The 19,233-nt window shown below is 42.0% G+C and overlaps 1 protein-coding gene across 1 annotated transcript in view; it reads right to left on the bottom strand.

Annotated features, from left to right (window-relative positions):
* Positions 1-1,253: 1,253 nt before the first annotated feature.
* The window catches only part of EBPL (EBP like), a 31,432-nt gene continuing 13,452 nt past the window's right edge, over positions 1,254-19,233 (bottom strand). Inside the window, exons 2-4 of the mRNA XM_057707131.1 lie at positions 9,854-9,923; positions 3,116-3,254; positions 1,254-1,805 (exon numbers count right to left, since the gene is read on the bottom strand). Of these exons, the coding sequence (XP_057563114.1) occupies positions 1,565-1,805; positions 3,116-3,254; positions 9,854-9,923 (450 nt within the window). The 3' untranslated portion in view covers positions 1,254-1,564. The remainder of the gene's footprint in view (positions 1,806-3,115; positions 3,255-9,853; positions 9,924-19,233) is intronic.

Consider the following 19,233-nt stretch of genomic DNA (forward strand, 5'->3'; position numbering starts at 1 on the left):
TGTAGGACTTCTAAAGTTTTAATGCTAATATAATATTCCTTACACTAACTTGGCCATACTCATTCAATATTCAACAAACATCACAGTCAAGTATCACTCAGGATAAAAGCATGGAAAACAGCAATTGCTCTAGGTGTTTTAAGCAGGAGGATTTAATAGAGGAAATTAGCTGCTTACAGAAATCACTAGAGGACTACAAGAGCAGGTGCTTGACTAAGCTTCTAGGAATGACTCCCAGATGACCACAGGATGGACCCCCTCAAGGGAGGCACTACCACTGAGGCCAGCACTGGACCTACTCAGCCCACAAACCCATTATTCCTGCTGCCTCTCAGTACCCACGAAGTTGAACACCTGATGTTCAGCTAATGCCCCAAACCCTTAAATTTCCATAGTCATAGACATTACTTGTTACCACAAAACAGAAAAACAAAAACAAAAACAAAAACGAAACAGTTGAAAATGGTCTCCACGCTTTCACCCTCCAAACCTCTCACAAATACCTCTGAAAGGCGAAACCAACTTTGCATCCAGGACCATAACCTGCAGCTCTCTACAGGATAAGAGGAAACCTAGAAGGAGGGCGAACGCAGACTGAGTTAAGTGACAGCATCCACCACAAGCAAGTGCCCGGTGTATGTGCCAGGCACCCTTCCAGGCAGAGAATACATCTGTGAGCTGAGAGGCTAGTAAGAAAGGCAGGTGTTAAACAAGTTAATGTGAGTACCTGCTCCCCACCTCCGACAGAACTGCTACAATCACCTGCCAAAGCAAGTGTTTTCTGAAACACAGTGTGATCATGTTTTCCTCTTGGTACTGAAGGTAAGTGTCAAATTTATGCTTCACTTTATCAATCACATTCGACATCATGGCATGCATTTGCATATTAATTTTACCTTCATCTTATTATTTCTTACTCTTATTTTCCCTGTGTTCCTATTTCCTAATTTACTTTTTATTGTATTTTCGTAAGGTATCTCAAATCTTCCTCCCTGAAAAAGGACAGAGTTAAATCAGTCATCTGTGTGAAACCCCGATGTTCACCCATGGGGAGTTACCCAACTCACAAATTCCTTCTACTATCACTTTTTTTCTGTTGGCTTCACAAATTTGATAAAGTACAAATGCAAAACAGAAGCACTCATTGCATTTCTGGTTTCACTTTGGTAACCAAAAGACTGGTGGGAAGAGCAAAAGTGGAAGTCACAACATGTTCTTTGACATAAAAAATTAATATAACGTGCTCTACGGCATTTCATGATAATTGGCTTTATTAATGCAGAACAATTAATGCTAGCCATAAAAGTGTATAATTAAATGTGTTATTATTACAAGTTAAAATTTAGTCTCTGTTCCCTGTACTGCCATTTACCTGGAAAAAACAACAGCAAAAACTTGTCAACCTTACAGTCCATTTGAAACGGATTCCATTGAAATCAATAAGGGGGTTCAACAACGACAATATAAAAGTGTAGACTGCAACGTATTACATTTTGGCCCAACAAAAAGGTTTGATTCATTCTGGCTCAAAAAGTAAGCTGATAGTGTTAATGATTTTGAAAATTCACTGAAACTTTTTGCCTGAACTGGATCCTTCGTGATACATCTTCTTGAGTTCTACCCATGACTGCCACAGTAACAGTCCTGGGATCAGAACCCAAACACCATTGAAAAATACCAAATAGACCCAAAAGTAGAGCCAATTGTTGGTGTTGAGGTTGGGGCTTCCCAGAAGCCAGTCTGGGCAGAAGGTCATCCACCCGCCATACAATTCACAGACGCACAGGGTAATCTGTATGAAATGCCTGTTAGAGAGAAAGAGACAAGGGATGAAACTGCCAGCAGCATCGACGTAGTCTTCCACGGCACAAAACCTCCCTGCAGCTGGACCTCAGGTTCTGCGTGCGTAGAGCTCCTTTGATGGGGCAAGTTGATAATTAATGAAGACCCATGCTTTCCTCAGAGAAGCAATAGTGCCCTTTCTAGAAGATTCTTCTCAGAGTTAAATAAGGTCTCTTGGATATCCTGTCCTATTCTTCAGAAGATTTAGTGAGGTCATACCTGACTCACTCTCTACCTACCCACCCAGTAGAGAGAGACCTAGACGTGAATCTCTCTATGAGCCACAATTTCACCTCTTGTAAAAGGGATAATAATAGTCCCTTCCTCGAATAATAGTGTGGAGATTAAATGAGATATGTAGATAAAAGCACTGTGCCCAGCAAAAATTCAACAATGCATGGGTGTTAAATGTTTGAAATAATAAACAAATGGGTGCACATAGTATATCTACAACCACAATCATGGAGTCAAAGACACGTAAGGCACCCAGGAGAAATTTAATTCTTCCTGCCAACTCTCTATGTAAACCTGGGTGGGGAAAGTGGATTAAATGACCTTTGAGGTCTCTTTCAAATCTGAAATTTTATGATGAAGCTTTACATAAGACTTCTTCTTTGACACAAGATGGTGGAAAATGGAATGCCATTGTGCCTACTTGACACTGTTTTAGGGAATCATCCCCAGGATAGCAATCTGTTTGTCCCAGGTCACTCTGTCCCTAAGGAGGAGAGGAAGGAAAGGGAAGGAGGAAGCAGACTGCAAAGTTTCAGGGTCTGACTGATGGATGGATAATGTACCATCTTTCTCCTTCGTCTCCTCACTCTTCTGCGTTCCTCATACCCTCCACAACCTGCTTCTGAAAAGACCTCTTATTTCTCTTGCATGTCCACCTCAGAATTACATAAGAGATTTTTCTTTGTGTCAAGTGGAATAGGAGTTTTATAGAATGATTTGGGGAGAAAAGGCTGGAAATATTACCCTTTGATTCTCCACAATACTGGTGGCAAATCATCCAGTGCTGTTACCACCGTGCTTGTCTATGCAGCATCTAGGCTGTCACTACAATCATATTTCTCACATTTTTTTTTATTTTGAACGGTCTGAAATTATCCTGGTGGCACCGTGATCCTTATCTAATACCAAACAATTTTCATTTCTACTCTACTTTTCATCTAACAAAGAACTGTGGTCTTTATCCACTCCAAATGTCACTTTGGCACTGGGACAGCAATTGTTTCTCCTCTTGTCAGCAGATCAGGAGAAGAGCACTTACCGATAATGTTTCTCTTTGACGATGGCATAAATGAGAACCAATGCCAGACACCCACCCAGGACGACAGTCAGAATTTCCACAGACACAATGGCTGGATCAAAATAAAGCCACCTTGCATCAGCTTTGCCATATTCTTTCCCTAAAAACAAAATACATTTTGTTACTCATATGGCAATTATTTTTATGACAGCTAAAGGAAATGACCTTTTTTTTTTTCCCCATTAGGAGGAGATAAAAAGAGTAATGGCCACTCTCTCTACAGTCTTCATAATGCCTTAGCGGAAGGCAAGAGAGGCCCTGTGACGAAAATGCATTTGCCACTGGATACAAGTAATAATAACAACAATATCATGTTATATTTGTAAAATGATCTGCAGTTCCCAAAGTGTTTTCACACGTGTGCCCTCTTCACCCCCTCTTTTTTCATTGTAAGTAGCAGAATTCTACATTAATTTGACACAATCAGACTTTGCAAAGATAATCTTTAGTAGCTATCTTGGAAAATACATTTACTATAATTCCTTACTTAAAAATTTCAATATAAAGTCTGTATGAGATGTGGGAAAATTATTATTAGGGAAATGTTTATAAAAAACACATTTATTAATGACTGAAGAGGAACTGAGTGCTGAGGGGGCAGCAAGGCGGGGAAGGGAATAATACATCCTAGATTACAGAATGAATCCGAAACAGACAAAGAGGGCATTTCCGACTGCTACAGGGACAGAAGTCACTAACAACAGCCACCATGAAAGCCTCAACTGTGCTGACGGGGAGCAGGCGTGCCCTAAGAAATCTTTCTAGACCCCATTATCAGAATGGTTTCTAGGAAGCACCATGAGGTCAGATACTCATTTTAGTGCCCTTCCGAAGGCCGTGCACTAGGTGAAGTCATATTCCCTTCCCTCCCTCTTTCTCTCTTCTTTCCTCCTGCTCCCTCCACCCCCGCCCCCATCTCTTTCGTTTTTAATTTATCAAAGCAAAATATGCTGGTCCTAAGATCTCAAATAAGCAGAGGGAAAAAACCCCAACGTCCCCACCTCCTCTCTCTGTTTAACTACTGTTCTCACATTACTTAGAAAAGGTATGAATGGTCAAAAATTAGCTACGCGATCTGATTGGTCCAAGCAGCACAAAGCAATAGTCTCTTAATGGTTAGAGTTAGAATCCCTCCAGGGCCAGGGACAAAGCTTTCTGATGAAAAGCTGTCCCCAGAGAAAGGACAGGGCAGTAAACAGGATTAGCTATTTAATGAGATAACACACAGACACACGCTGAGGGGAGATTCTGTGAAAGGCCAGACACAACTGGCAGGCCAAGCATAGCCGTCCAGCCTGTCCTTAGCCGACTGCCTGCCATGACCTAACTGGAAAACATCCTCATAGTGAAAGTAAGACTTTTCCCTCTAAATTTGAACATAGATACAATAGGTAAAATATACTATCTAGTGCAGCCAAAATCTAAGAAAATATCACAAGTAAAAGGTCAGTGCATTAGGAGCTAAGAGATTAGCGGGTATTTACACATTCACAAAAATAACCCCATTTATTCACCTTTTTTTTTTTTTTGATTGATTGATTGATTTTTTTGGCCATGCGGCCTGTGGGATCTTAGTTCCCCAACCAGGGATGGGACCCACACCCCCTGCACTGGAAACACAAGAGTCTTAACCACTGGACCACCAGGGAAGTCCCCTTCATTCATTCTTTAATTCAACAATTTTTTTGTAGCATATAGACGCCTCTATGCTAGGCCTCAAGAATGCAGTAGCGACCAGGACACAAAGTCTGCTGCTGGTGGTTCATATTGTAGCAAGATCAAACCATGCAATAAGTGACAGGGACAGAGAACAGGGACATGGAGAAAAGGCACTGCACAGACTAGGAGATGAGGTGTTTCGATCACTTCCTCTTCACCCTATAGGTGAGGGAGGGATTCCTGCCCTGGCCTTCTGGGGGAGCTCAACACACAACAGGTGACACCGGACAGATGACGCTGATGATCATGCCTTGGTGATGTAACACTCGGGGGCTTGGGGAGGAGGACACTGTGCCATGTGGGGCCGCGTGGGGCTGCACTAGGAAATGGAGCGAACAAGGAGGGGTTGTGGGAGGCGGGCTCTGCAGTAACACGAGGATGGGTGACCCCTGGTTCCCACGGCAGGATGTGATAGGCTTGTGTGAATAATTCTGAGGGCTGGCAGGGAACTGAAGCCGGCTTCTCAGGGATACACAGGCACCGTGCTGGTCCTCGAGACCACGGGGGCTGCCTGTCTAGGGACCCTATGTGGGGAAGCAGGGTGGGGAGGGGCCTTGCAGTTAGGACATTTGAGGCCCTCTGGATTTTACCAGACATCAAGGCACATGTAATCTTGGATCTTAATCTCAGGCCCTTCTCTTCGTCCCAAATTTTCCATAGTGTCAGAAATCAAGGCTTTGGATTGGGATGAAGATGAGGATGACCACCAGACAAGACCAGTGGCCAGCCCATCATTCATTGGTGTCCTGAAAGGTACCCAGTCCAGTCTCAAGGGCCAGTTGGATGAGGGCATCATATAACAGCCCCCTGTGTGAACCCCCATGTGGCATGTCAATGGCCTCCCCCTTGGGGAAGTGAGTGATGACATGTATGAACTGAAACACAGCTCCCACTCCCTAAATCAGAAGTTTTCTTTTAAATTAAAGAAATAAAGCACACTTGCATGAAAAAAAAAATCTTAGGCCTTACATCACAAGAGGTGAGCCTTGAACTGGGGGAGGGAGAGGGCGTTTCAGGGAGGAGTTTGAGCAAAAGCCTGGGGCTGGGCGTGCTCAGTGTGTCTGACGCTACTGGTAATTCAGCAAAGCTGAAAGAGACTCTGTGTGTGTGTGTGTGTGTGTGTGTGTGTGTGTGTGGGAAAGTGGGGGTGGGGAGGAGGGTGGGGGGACTGGAAGCAGGCCCTGCTATCTGCCAGTCCCAGTGTATCAAACCTCTGGCATCTCCTCATCTACTGCTTAACTGTGACCATCTCTTTGCAGGTTAAACAGCTGTAACAGCAACAAGGCAAACAGAGCATTAATAAACCTAACCTTTATTCTGTGACTGACTGCCAGGCTTAGGCAGTGGTTTAGAGGGAAAGGTGCACACAAAGGGCAGGAGGAGGTTTCCAGTAGCCAAGCCATGACTGTGCCCTTGGCCACAGAGCAGAGATTAGGAGATCAGGGGCACAACTCTTCTTGACCAAACTCAGGTCAGCCTCCTCTTAGCCCTCTTCTCCAAGGGGCCCTGACCGTGGGCTCTGTGCTTGGCCCGCTTAGCCCAGTTTCAGCAAGAATCCTGCAGTGTAAGTTGAGTGAAAATCCTTCATTCTTGGTATCTGATCACGGCCCCCAATTCTATTGAGATATTACGGACACACAGCACTGTAAGTTTAAGGTGTACAGCATAACAACTTGACTTACATATATTGTGAAATGATTACCAGCAATAAGTGTAATGACATCCATCATCTCATGAAGATACTTAAAAAAAAAAGAAATGTTCTTTTTCCTTGCGAGGAGAACTCTTGGGATTTAGTCTCTTAACAGCTTTCAAATACGCCATACAGTAGTGTTAACTATATTGACTGTGTTGTACAGTACATCCCTAGTACTTACTTATCACGTAACTAGAAGTTTGTACCTTTTGAACATCTTCATCCAATTCCCCCACTCCCCAGCCCCTGCCTCTGGTAACCACAAATCTGATCTCTTTTTCTGTGACTCTGGGTTTGTTTGTTTGTTTGTTTGTTTTTTAGGTTCCACATTTAAGTGAGATATTACAGTTTTTGTTTTTCTCTGTCTTATTTCACTTAGCCTAAGCTCTTCGAGGTCCACCCATGTTGTCACAAACGGCAGGATCTCCTTCTTCTTATGGCTGAATAATACCCCATTGTACACATACACCGCAACTTGTCCATCCACTCCTCTGTCAATGGACACTTCGGCTGTTTCCATATCTTATCCACTGCAGATAACATGGGAGTGCAGATAATCCTGATATCTGATCAAATTCCTCATCCTCCACCCTCTATATCATAATACCCTGGGCTGCCTTCAGCAAGGGTCCTCTTGAGTCAGTCTATCAAGAGTCCCCAGCCTTGATGTTTCTCAGAAATCTTCCATCCACTGACCCCAACCCTGCTCCTTGCTTGTGAATCCCCACCTGTCCTTACATTTAGAGTTGAGCCCAATCTCTCTCCCACAGCCGTGATCCCTCTTGAATAAAGTCCTCCTTACCATCTTTAACAAGTCCTACATCCTGGTGAATCTAAGGACAGTCCACAGATCAATATCTAGGAGACCTTACCCCAGACCCTCTGGATCAGAATCTGCATTTTTCAAAAATCTTCAACAAAATACTAGCACATCGAATCCAAAAATACATTAAAAGGAGCATGTACCATGATCAAGTGGGTATGATCAAGTGGGATCTATCCCAGGGATTCAAGGATTCTTCAATATCCGCAAATCAGTGTGATACACATTAAGAAATTGAGGAATAAAAACCATATGATCATTATGCAGTAAAAACTTTTGACAAAATTCAACACCCATTTATGATAAAAAAATCTCCAGAACGTAGGAGTAGAGGAAACCTACCACAACATAATAAAGGCCATATATGACAAACCCACAGCTAACACCATACTCAATGGTGAAAAGCTGAAAGCATTTCCTCCAAGATAAGGAACAAGACAAGGATGTCCATTCTTGCCACCGTTATTCAGCATAGTTTTGGAAGTCCTAGCTGCAGCAATCAGAGACGATTTCAGAAAAGACTCCAAATTGGAAAAGAAGAAGTAAAATTGTCACTGTTTGCAAATGACATGATACTATACATAGAAAATCCTGAAGATGCTACCAGAAAACTATTAGAGCTCATCAATGAATTTGGTAAAATTGCAGGATACAGGATTAACACACAGAAATCTCTTGCATTTTCTACATAATAACAATGAAAGATCAGAAAGAGAGATTAAAGAAACAATCCCATTTACTATCACATCAAAAAAAAAAAAAAAAAGAAATCTGGATTTTAACAAGAACCCCAAGCAATCTGTGTACTCTAAAGTCCAAGAGGCACTACCTGACATCATCTACTGGATTTTCGCTTTCACACTAATAAAGGGTGTCTCCATTAAATGAGCTTCCACTTTTTCAAAGGTGAAAACGTAGACTGAAGATGACTGACAAAGATCGAATATGGGGATATGTGTATAAAAACAGATGATTGAACCTGGCGTACCCCCAAAAAAAATAAAATTAAAAAAAAATAAATATGCAGATGAGCCTGTGCCAAACAGCCAAAAAAAAAAAAAAAGATCGAATTAGATATTTGCATTTCATAGGACTGAGCCAAATCTGGGCTGTTTGCTTCCTCTGAGGCAGAGCAGGGCAGCCGGGGTGGCAGGACTTGAGCTGAAGTCCTCAACCCTGGACTTCCCCAGCAATTCTCAAGCACAGTTTAATCTGGCAGACTCACCAAAAAGGTGCACAGGTGCACTTCCCTCAGCCCGTGGAACTGAGCAGGTGGACTCAAGATGTGGGACTCAGGTGCCTTGAGCTACCATGGCTAGGACCTGACAGGTACCAAAGATAACACACATTCTGCTTTGAGAAGCACTAATTGTGGCTGACTCAATTCTCTAGAAGAGTTTCATCACACTAGTGGCGACCAGGAGTCCAGATCCTGGCTGGAGGACACGGTTTCAGAATTGTGGAAAATATGAGATAAATAATCCAGATTTTCAGATACAAAATCTGAAAGATGTTAACCTGTGCAAGGCAGTTCTATAAGAGTGGCAAAGAACCCAGTTGCTGCATGGCTTATTTGTTTGGCAATACTGACATAGCACATTGGGGGTAGTCAATACTGATTGATTGAATGTTGATTTATTTACAGCAATGTGATGAAGTTAGAGAAAATTAGTTAATATCTCTGCAGAGCATGAAGATTTCTGGAAATTATCTACAAGACATATATATCTATGAAAGTTAATATTAAAAATATGGAAAACACCCAGTTTAAATACTGCAAACTCCTCAATCTGTACTCACTATAAACATTTTAAAATATAGCTTTATTGAAACATAATTCATGCACCAGACCTGTTTTTTAAAATCTGTTTAAAGTGTATAATTCAACAAGTTTTAGTATATTCTCAGATTTGAATCACCACCAATTATAAAATCTAATTTTATAATGTTTCTATGCCCAAAAAGAAACCTGTACCCATTATCAGTCACTCCCCATTTCTGGCCTATATCCTGCCCGCCCCCCACATACCCAGGCAACCACTAGACAGCCATACTTGCCATTAATCCCTAAACATGGCAAATGAAAATGTTTTAAATACTTACACAGAGATTTCCCTGGTGGTGTAGTGGTTAAGAATCTGCCTGCCAATGCAGGGGACACAGGTTCGATCCTTGGTCCAAGAAGATCCCGCATGCTTCGGAGCAACTAAGCCTGTGCACCACAACTACTGAGCCTGTGCTCTAGAGTCCATGAGCCACAACTACTGAGCCCATGTGCCACAACTACTGAAGCCCGCGTGCCTAGAGCCTGTGCTCTGGGACAAGAGAAGACACCGCAATGAGAAGCCCGTGTATTCAGCAAAGACTAGTCCTCGCTCCCACAACTAGAGAAAGCCCACACGCAGCAGCAAAGACCCAACGCAGCCAATAAATAAATAAATTTATTAAAAAAAATACTTACACAATGACGCAATCAAGGCATCAGAATCTGTGATGTTTCCTACCAAAGACAAGTAGACATAAGGGCCTTCCTAGAGAGAAGAAAATGAAAACATGCTCTAATTTAGCATCGCAACCACAGGATGGCACCGCAGAGACACCGCAGCGTGGGCCAGCATCCCCTGCCCCACCCACTGGAGCGCACATCCCAGTGGGCACCCTCAGCCCTGCACCACACCATCCCCATGTGTGTGGGGCAGATCAAGGAGCCTGGCTCCCTGACCTTGGAAATGGATACATCCAAAGTGAATGTTTATATAATAAATGCTAGTTTTCAATGACTGGCATTATAAAATCAGAGGTGTGCTCTGATGGGAAAAAAATAAGTTGAAAATCTGCACAAGAAAAGAGTTTAAATGCTACATTAAATAAGCTAAATTCTGGATTAATACAGGGATTTTACACCTTTGAGAAGTACCTCACAGTACTTCATTTTGTCTGATTTGTTAAGATCTCTCTTAACAAAAGTGGCATTCAATGATTTACATCAGAGCTGAACTAGTTCTTTTTCCTGCATAAGGGCAAATTTAGGAACATTAAAAATGCTTACAGCCATATTTAAAATTTTAGGTAATAAAATAGCTGCAATTATACTTAGCATTTCCCCATCAATGAAATGTTTCTTTGCCTAAAATTTCAGAAACCAAATAACTAGGATTCACTGGGATATCTGACTACTATGTTGCTCCTTTGAACAAATTTTGTTGCTGGTCAACTTCTTTTTCTCTTTTCTTTTTACCAAAACAATCACTTATGTGACATCAAAACTGTATCTCTGCCTAATCCCTAAGCTCACTTCTAGTACAGCTTCCCAGAGGCTACCACTTTTAACCACTTCTGCCTGTAATTCTGGCAACTATCTTTGTAACACATAATATACTTACATTACTATTTCTTTAGACATTATCGATTAACTACCCATCCTTGAAAATTACAATATAATTTACACTGTTTCCTCTCCCCCTCCTTCCTTCCAATTTTTGATAGCGTAGGGGAGGAAAAACTTTCTTCTTTCCTCTTAGGTTCTGTAGCTCGTCTAAGAATTAACTGACATAAACAGATTAAAAAGAAAAGCATACACATTTTATTTAATATTTTTACATGTACATGGGAGTCTTTGAAAGGCAAATGAAGACCTGAAAAAAGCTGTTAGGCCCTCAAACTTGTACACCTTTTTACACAAACAACAATAAACTGCAGGAATGTGACAAGACCAGGGGCTAGGGCTGAGGATAGTAAATTGTGGGAAAGTGACTAGGAAACACATGGGGAGAAAGTAATGGAAGACAAGGGTTATTTCAGTAGGCTTGTTTGTATAGGACCACTTCAGCATTGACTCCCAGTCCCCAGTGATAAAAATGTTCTTTTCTTCCTGATGAAGGGAGGGCACCTTTCTCATGGGTAATTCAGAGACCTGATATTAGATAGAAAGAAGGAGGTCAGAGAGCCCTTCCTGCATCTACTGCTTCTCAACTGCCTTCAGTTCAAAATAACCAATATGCAAAAGTGGCGTGTTTTGGAGTGGCATGTTCTGAATCCCTTTAACAGCTATATGAATTCTCTCCTTTTTAAAAAATATTTTTTCTGGCTGCGCAAGGTCTTAGTTGCAGCATGCGGGATCGTTAGTTGCAGCATGCGGATTTCTTAGTTGAAGCATGTAAACTCTTAGTTGCGGCATGCATGTGGGATCTAGCTCCCTGACCAGCGATCCAACCTGGGTCCCCTGCATTGGGAGTGCAGAGTTTTACCCACTGGACCACCAGGGAAGTCTCTATATGAATTCTCCTTAATTCTTCTGTTAGTTACCCAAATTTGTACCTTAAATAGTAAACTTTGGGGAATTCCTTGACGGTCCAGTGGTCAGGACTCCACACTTGCACTGCCGAGGACGAGGACGTGGGTTCAATCCCTGGTCAGGGAACTAAGATCCCGCAAGGCGCTTGGTTAGCTCCCCACCCCTCCCCCCAAAAAAGTAAAACTTGAAACCTCAGCTTACTCATTCATCAATGTTGTGTAGTATTTGAATTTCCTACGATATCAGGCAAGCATAAGAGCCCCCACCATGCTCTCTCCCTCTCTCCCTCTGTCCACTTTGCTTATATGTTGTTGAAACCGACTGCATGTCCACTCTCATTCTGTAAATGTATTTGTCCTCCCTGCTTTATCTGTAAGTAGATTCTAAAAGCTGAAAAGCCAAACAACAGCATGTACGATATGGTGATTATACAAACAGCGCTCACTGCAATGGGCCACAACTTCCTCCTCTACAAATCCAATATTTTTGTCACTTAAGAAGAATGAGACAAATGGAATATTCTTTCTTACACTCTTACATTTCTCAAAATCATGCTACATTTTAATTTGCTTCTTATTTGGGCCACGACTTTCTTATATTTTTGTTCGTGCTACAAGATTTGTAATTGCCTTTCTTTTCCTCTAATTGAGAGAAGAAACCTTTCTCCTAATCTCATTAGTATATCTTCCAGCTTCTTATCCATTCCAACCTTTGCTGAACAGAGGCTTTGAAGCTGGTTTACTTTCTCTTTTCTTGACATTCTGTAAGTTACTTAGTTGGTAAGTGTGGTTTATTTTAGAGCATATGTAAAAATTATATTCCTTAAAGGAGATCCTAAAAAACTACATGTGAGACAAACAATGTTGTTAAACAAGAAGTACTCCCCATCCACTCTGCAAGTCCGTACTTTCACCAATTGATTTATTTTTAGCAGAGCCATAGGAAATCCACATCACTTCCCTGGCATGGCCTGGGGACTTTCTAGACAAAACACATCCACTGAACTGGCCAGTAGGGGCAACGAGACTGAGCTGAATTTGACCCTCTCTAGGCCTCAGTACACTGATCCATGAGATGAAGGACTTCCCAAAATTAGATTGTCGATCTCATCCTAAAACTAGACGTAACTTCCACTAACAACATCTTCAGCTGGAGCCATCAGCAAACGTGGACTCAGACATCCAGTCCAGAATCTCTCCTCAGGAGCAATGCCATGGGTAAGAGCAAGATGGCAACCTGGAATCTGTAACACGCAGGGACCCAGGAGTGTATACCACGTTTGTTCCCTTTTCTATCTACCTGTTGGAGTTCTACTCCTTTTTCAAATCCCAGCTCAAACTCTCCTTCTTCCAAGAAAACTTTCCAAACTTACCTGTAAAAATTAATGCCTCACTCTCCCTTGTTACTAAATTTGTGTTTCTGTAAGCAACTCTCTGCTGGTTGTGGATCTCTAGTCCCCATGAGATCATACATCTTGGGGGCCTGGGATGCTGTCTTCTCTATCTCAGAATCCTCAAGAACCCAGGGCGATATTTAGTGTTCAGTGTTCGCTAACTTTGAATTAATGATAAGTCCACATAATGAATTGCTTAGAAAGAAAGGTGCCTAGTGGGGCTTTTAGAAGGCACTATAAATCTTATCATGTTACTATTCTAAGTGTAAAGGCAGTACAGTATATATAAAGTATAATGAACATATTCATGTCTCCGAATGCAGATCAGATGTTATTTCCTCCAGAAAATAAGCCTTCACCGTTTCTCTTAATAGGAGGTAGATGTCTCTCCTACACAGAACCCTGCTTATTTGTCTCTTCCTCAAAACTGCCAGTTCTTTAGGGTAAGTCTTTGCCTTTGTCTCTGTATTCCAAATGCCTGATAGATGGGGCATGCTAAAAAATGCTAAAAGAATAAGAAATAAGAGGAAGGGTGGAGGGAATGAGAGAGTTAAAACAAAACACAAACCCAAACAATTTAATTAGAAAATGGGCAAAAGAAATGAAGAGACATCTCACCAAAGAGAATAAACAGGTAGCAAATAAACATATGAAAAGATGTTCAACATTGTTAGCCATCAGGGAAATGCCAATTAAAACCACAATGAGATACTATCTATCTGTCAGAATGTCTAAAATAAAAAAATAGTGACAATATCAACTGCTGATGAGGATGTGGAGAAACAGGATCACTCTTACATTTCTGGTGGGACGAAAATGGGACAGTCTCCCTGAAAAACTAGAGTTTAGCAGGTTCTTAAAACTAAACATGCAATTACCATATGATCCAGCAATTGCACTTGGGCATCTATCCCAGAAAAATAAAAACTTATGTTCACACAAAAACATGTACACAAATATTGATAGCAGCTTTTTGGGTAGCAGCTAAAAACTGAATGTCCATCAACAGGTAAATGGTTAAACAGACCACGTGGTACATTCATACCTTGGACTACTCCCCACATATAAGAAAGAACAAGCTACTGACACACTCAGCACCTTGGATGCATCTCCAGGGAATCATGCTGAGAGAAAAAGTCAACCCCAAAAGGTTATGTATTCTATGATTCCATTTATATAACACTTTTCAAAATGATAAATTTTAGAAACAAAAGACATATTAGTGGTTTCCAGCACTAAGAGGTGGAGAGAGAGGAAGTGCAAGTAGTTACAAAAGAAAACACTAGGGATCTTCCCGGTGTTGGAACTGTTCAGTATCGGCTGTGATTGCATACACGAGCCTACCCAGTCAGTGCAATAGTGCAGAACTTAACACGCATGTGTGCAAGCAAGCAAAACTAGGGATATCTGATTAAGGTCAGTAGATTGTCAATGTCAGTGTCTTGGTTGTGATATTATACTATAGTTTTGACAAACATTACCATTGGAGGAAACTGGACAAAGTGCACAAGGGATCTCTCTATATTATTATTGTTTTGTCTGTTCTGCCAATCTCTGCCTTTTGATTGAAGAGTTAAATCCATCTACATTTTAAGTAATGACTAAAAAGAGACTTCTGCCTTTTAGCTGTTTATTTTCTGTATGTCTTACATGTTTCTGTTCTCTATATTATTTTTTACAACTGTATGTCAATCTCTAAACTGACCATAAAGTCAATGATTTCTGAAAAAATTTATTAAAAAAAAACCCAGACAGGTAGAAAGAGAGAGATGGAAGAAGAGTAACATTATTAATTAAATAACATTAAACAAAATCATCAGGACTTTTTTTTTAGAGTAAGCTGTGCCCTGACCTCAGAGAGCTTATTATCTAGTATGTTACACTGACATTCTACTCAATAAAGATTGGAGGAAGATGAGGGTGCAGTGGCTGGGTCAGTCAGGCAAGACTTCCAGGAGGGGGCGGGCCTCTAGGCCTGTGTAAAAGCTGCTTTTCTACCTAGAGTAGACATGCCAGGCTTCCCTCCCCCCGCCCCAAAAAAGTATGTAAATATTTTGGATTTTTAAAATCATGGTAAAATATACATAACATAAAATTTACCATTTTACCCAACTTAAGTGTACAGTTCAGTGATATTAAGTATATTCACACTACTGTGCAACCATCACCACCTCCCACCTCCAGAACTTTTTCATCTTCCCAAACTGAAACTCTGTACCCATTAAAAAATAACCCCCCATTCCCTCTTCTCCCCAGACCCTGGCAGCCACCATTCTATTTCTGCCTCTAGGAGTCTGACTACTCTAGGTACCTCATTTGTCTTTTGTGTCTGACTTATTTCACTTAGGATAATATCCTCAACGTACATCCATGTTGTATGTGTGTCACAATTTCATGTCTTTTTTAAGACTGAATAATATGCTATTGTATTATTGTATTGTATTGCATACACCACATTTTATCTGTTCATCTACTGATGAACATGAAGTTTGTTTCTACCTTTTGGCTGCCAGGAATAACGCTGCTATCAATACTGGTGTGCAGGTATGTGAGTCCCCGGTTTCAATTTCTTTGGGTATTTAGGTAGAAGTGGAATTTCTGGATCATATGGTAATTTTATGTTTTACTCTTTTAAAAAAAATTTGATCTTTTTTAAAAATTAAAAAGTTTTTAATTTATTTAATTTATTTTTTGGCTGCGCAGCATGTGGAATCTTCATTTTCTGACCAGGGATTGAACCAACACCCCCTGCATGGGAAGTACAGAGTTGTTTTCCTTTTTCCTAAGTTTTTAAGAGAGCTTTGTCTTTTATTATTATTATTATATTATATTATTATTATTTTGGCTGTGTTGGGTCTTCATTGCTGCACGTGGGCTTTCTCTAGTTGTGGCGAGCAGGGGCTACTCTTCATTGTGAGCGGGCTCCTCACTGCAGTGGCTTCTCTTGTTGCAGAGCATGCGCTCTAGGAGCACGGGCTTCAGTAGTTGTGGCACATGGGCTCAACAGTTGTGGCTCTCCGGCTCTAGAGCACAGGCTCAGTAGTTGTGGCACACGGGCTTAGTTGCTTCGAGGCATGTGGGATCTTCCCAAACCATGGCTCGAACCTGTGTGCCTTGCATTGGCAGGAGGATTCTTAACTACTGCACCACCAGGGAAGTCCTAGAAGTTCACAGTCTTAACCACAGGACTGCCAGGGAAGTCCCTGTTTTGCTTCTTGAGGAACCCTCGCACCATCTTCCACAGCAACTGTACCATTTTGCACTCGCAACAGCAATACACCAGAGTTCCAAATTTCTTCACATCCTTGCCAACACTTGTTATTTTCCTTTGCTGTTGTTTCTTTTTATAATAGACATCCTAATGGGTGTAAAGTGGTATCTCATTATGGTTTTGATCTGCATTTCCCTAATGACTACTGATCTTTCCATGTGCTTATTAGCCATTTGTATATCTTCTTTGGAGAAATGTCTGTTTACACCTTTTGCCCATTTTTTAATTGTTTATTTGTTAAAAATAAAAATGATTTTCAGTGGCAAGATCACCACTTGGTACTTGAACTTGATGAGCTAGACTGCCCTATGGGCATGATTAACCAATTATTCTGCTAAACTCAAAGCATTTGATAGAGCAGAACAGAGGCCACCATCCAAGGGCAAGATCTGCCAACCCATCATGGGAGCAAGGGGTCTGCAGCGAGTCTTGTCTCTGATAAACTCCTTGTCACCTTTACTCTCTTGTCACCTGATAAACTCCTCTGCAGTCTTTAAAACCCCAGTGACTCCCCTCCTCTGTGCTCCCTCTTGACCTGGACACAATTTTACCACTCACTTAACAGACTGCACAATAATGGTTTGTTTTTCTGTCTGTTTCTCCCACTAGCAAGGCTCAACTGCAGGACCAGGTGTTGATTAATGCAATTTATCTGGAATACATGGATGGCGAGCTTTAACAGACAATTCTAGGCTGAACCTCCAAATTGTGTATAGCTATCCTTCAATCATGCAGTATTGGCTGGGTTCCTAATTTCTTTGTCTGCAGTTTTTTTCTTCGCTATAACAGATGAAATGGATCCCGACACATGGTTTGCAAAGGTCTTTGGGTAAAGCATTCGCTACATGGAGAAAATGCTCTTGCGTGAAAGGAGGAATAGGACCGACGCAGACTTGGGAATTAGACCAGCTCTTATGGCCTAAAGATTCTTTGAGGGCTTCTGAACCAGATCTGTTCTAACCAAACAGGCCTAAAATCAAAGTCAGTGGAAACATCAGTTGCTATTTGCCAAGGGCCAAAATTATCTGTAGAATTCTAGAGAATGGAAAGAGATTTTATTCCTCCCGTGAATTCACATTTTATATCAAATGAACCATTAAGCATTTTTTCTTCCCCCTTAAAATTATTTCGAGGCTCTGGAACACAAAATTTATATTAACTTGCAAAATAAACTTGGAAGGTTATCAGCTCCAAAAGTCTTTAATCATAATGTATGGTTAAGAAGTAGCCATCCAGAACTAAAATTCACGTTTGAGCTCAACAACTGTGAGATTTTAAGGATCAGACGAAAGGCGCTTGTTAAACAGCAAAGGCCATTGGTAGAGTGCTGCTATAACTTGGAAGGAGGGCTTGAACCGTTGCGCGGCTAAGAGCCCTGTGCTGCATGCTGGAGATCTGGGTGACCTTGAGCAAAAACAAGTACAGTAGATTTTATTTCTTACAGTCCCAGCTACCTTGACCTCACTGAGCTTCAGTTCCTTAATCAATATAAAGCAGCAGAGTAAAGCTCTCCACAGATGTTTGATGAATGAATGAAAGAGTCATGAGCAGAGTTAGACGAGATATTCAGCTTCACCTTTTCACAGAGTGTATCTTACTGACTGGAAGCCTTGAGTGTAGCACTTGCTCCACTGACCTCACTGGTGAGGTCCATGAGCAGTGGCATGCCTGCCACGTGTGGAGGGAGGAGGCCCCACGGAGGACTGTGAGGTCAGCTCCTGTTCAGGCCCCAGCCTTTCCAGTGGGAATCGGCTGTGCGTCCTACACCTGCCAGTGCTCATCTGCCACGGGAAGGCCAAGCTTGGGGCAACCACCAGGGTAGAAGCTCTGACTGGCTCGCGGGCCATGAGGATGTCTTCCAGAATTCCCGTGCTACTGCAGTAATTCCTACCATGTCTGAGAGGCAGACACCTGTCCCCTAAGAAGCACAACCTGAATTTTTAGAGAGAGACCCAGGATGTAGGGGCAAAATGATAGAAGGTCTGGATTCCCTTTAAAATACTTCAGCAAAAACAAAAGAAAAAGGAAGGGAGAGAAAGGGGGAGAAAAGGGGAGGGAGGGAGAAAAAGAAAAAAGCGACCAATGAAGCCAGTGCAGCAAAATTTGAAAATGCAGAACCTGTCCATTACACTATTCTCTCCACATTTGTGAATGTTTGAAATTTTTCACAGTAAAAGAATTTAAAAAGATGTGAAAAGATTTCTAACATCGTGTCAAAAACAAGCTGCGGCCCCTCGCATTTCTGGACTGCTAGCTCAGGACCCCTTGGTCCCAGAGGTCCTTTGCCTTCATGCTTCTAACACACAAGCAGGGGCCCCGGACCACGGTCGGGAGCACCTGGGACTCCACGGTGCGAGGCTCAGCTCTCCCAGGAGCCCCTCTAGACCCCAAGCAGCCTGGGTGTCTGGTCTGGGTCAGCTGGGGCGAGCACAGCGGAGGTGAAACCAGACGAGGGCTGCAGCACACCACGCACAGAGCAAGCACAGCACAGAAGCCGTTTTCTATCCTTTTCCCCCTCGGATACACTTTAATATCAAACCAATCGGTGTTTAAACAGTCATTGCTATGAGTCTCCAGATTACTCGAGCCTCAGTAAACCACAGGGCAAATCTGCAAACCTTCTGCCAGCCCCACAGTGTCCCACACACACACGGTCATACATACACGTGGACACTTGCACAAAAAGGATAAAAACTAAGAAGAGCCAATGGTCATGACCAAAAAAAGAAAGGTAAAAAGCTCTCATTACTCACACTCCCTTTTCAAATTACCTATGCCCTTCTGGTGAATGACCAGCCACCAAGATGCCAGCCCTGGTGTCCTGGCTCTGGGTGACAGGCTGAGCAAATTCTCTCTTGTTGTCAGTTAAGTCTGCAGAGAAGC

The sequence above is a fragment of the Hippopotamus amphibius genome, chromosome 14, assembly GCF_030028045.1.
Source record: "Hippopotamus amphibius kiboko isolate mHipAmp2 chromosome 14, mHipAmp2.hap2, whole genome shotgun sequence".
NCBI lineage: Eukaryota > Metazoa > Chordata > Mammalia > Artiodactyla > Hippopotamidae > Hippopotamus > Hippopotamus amphibius.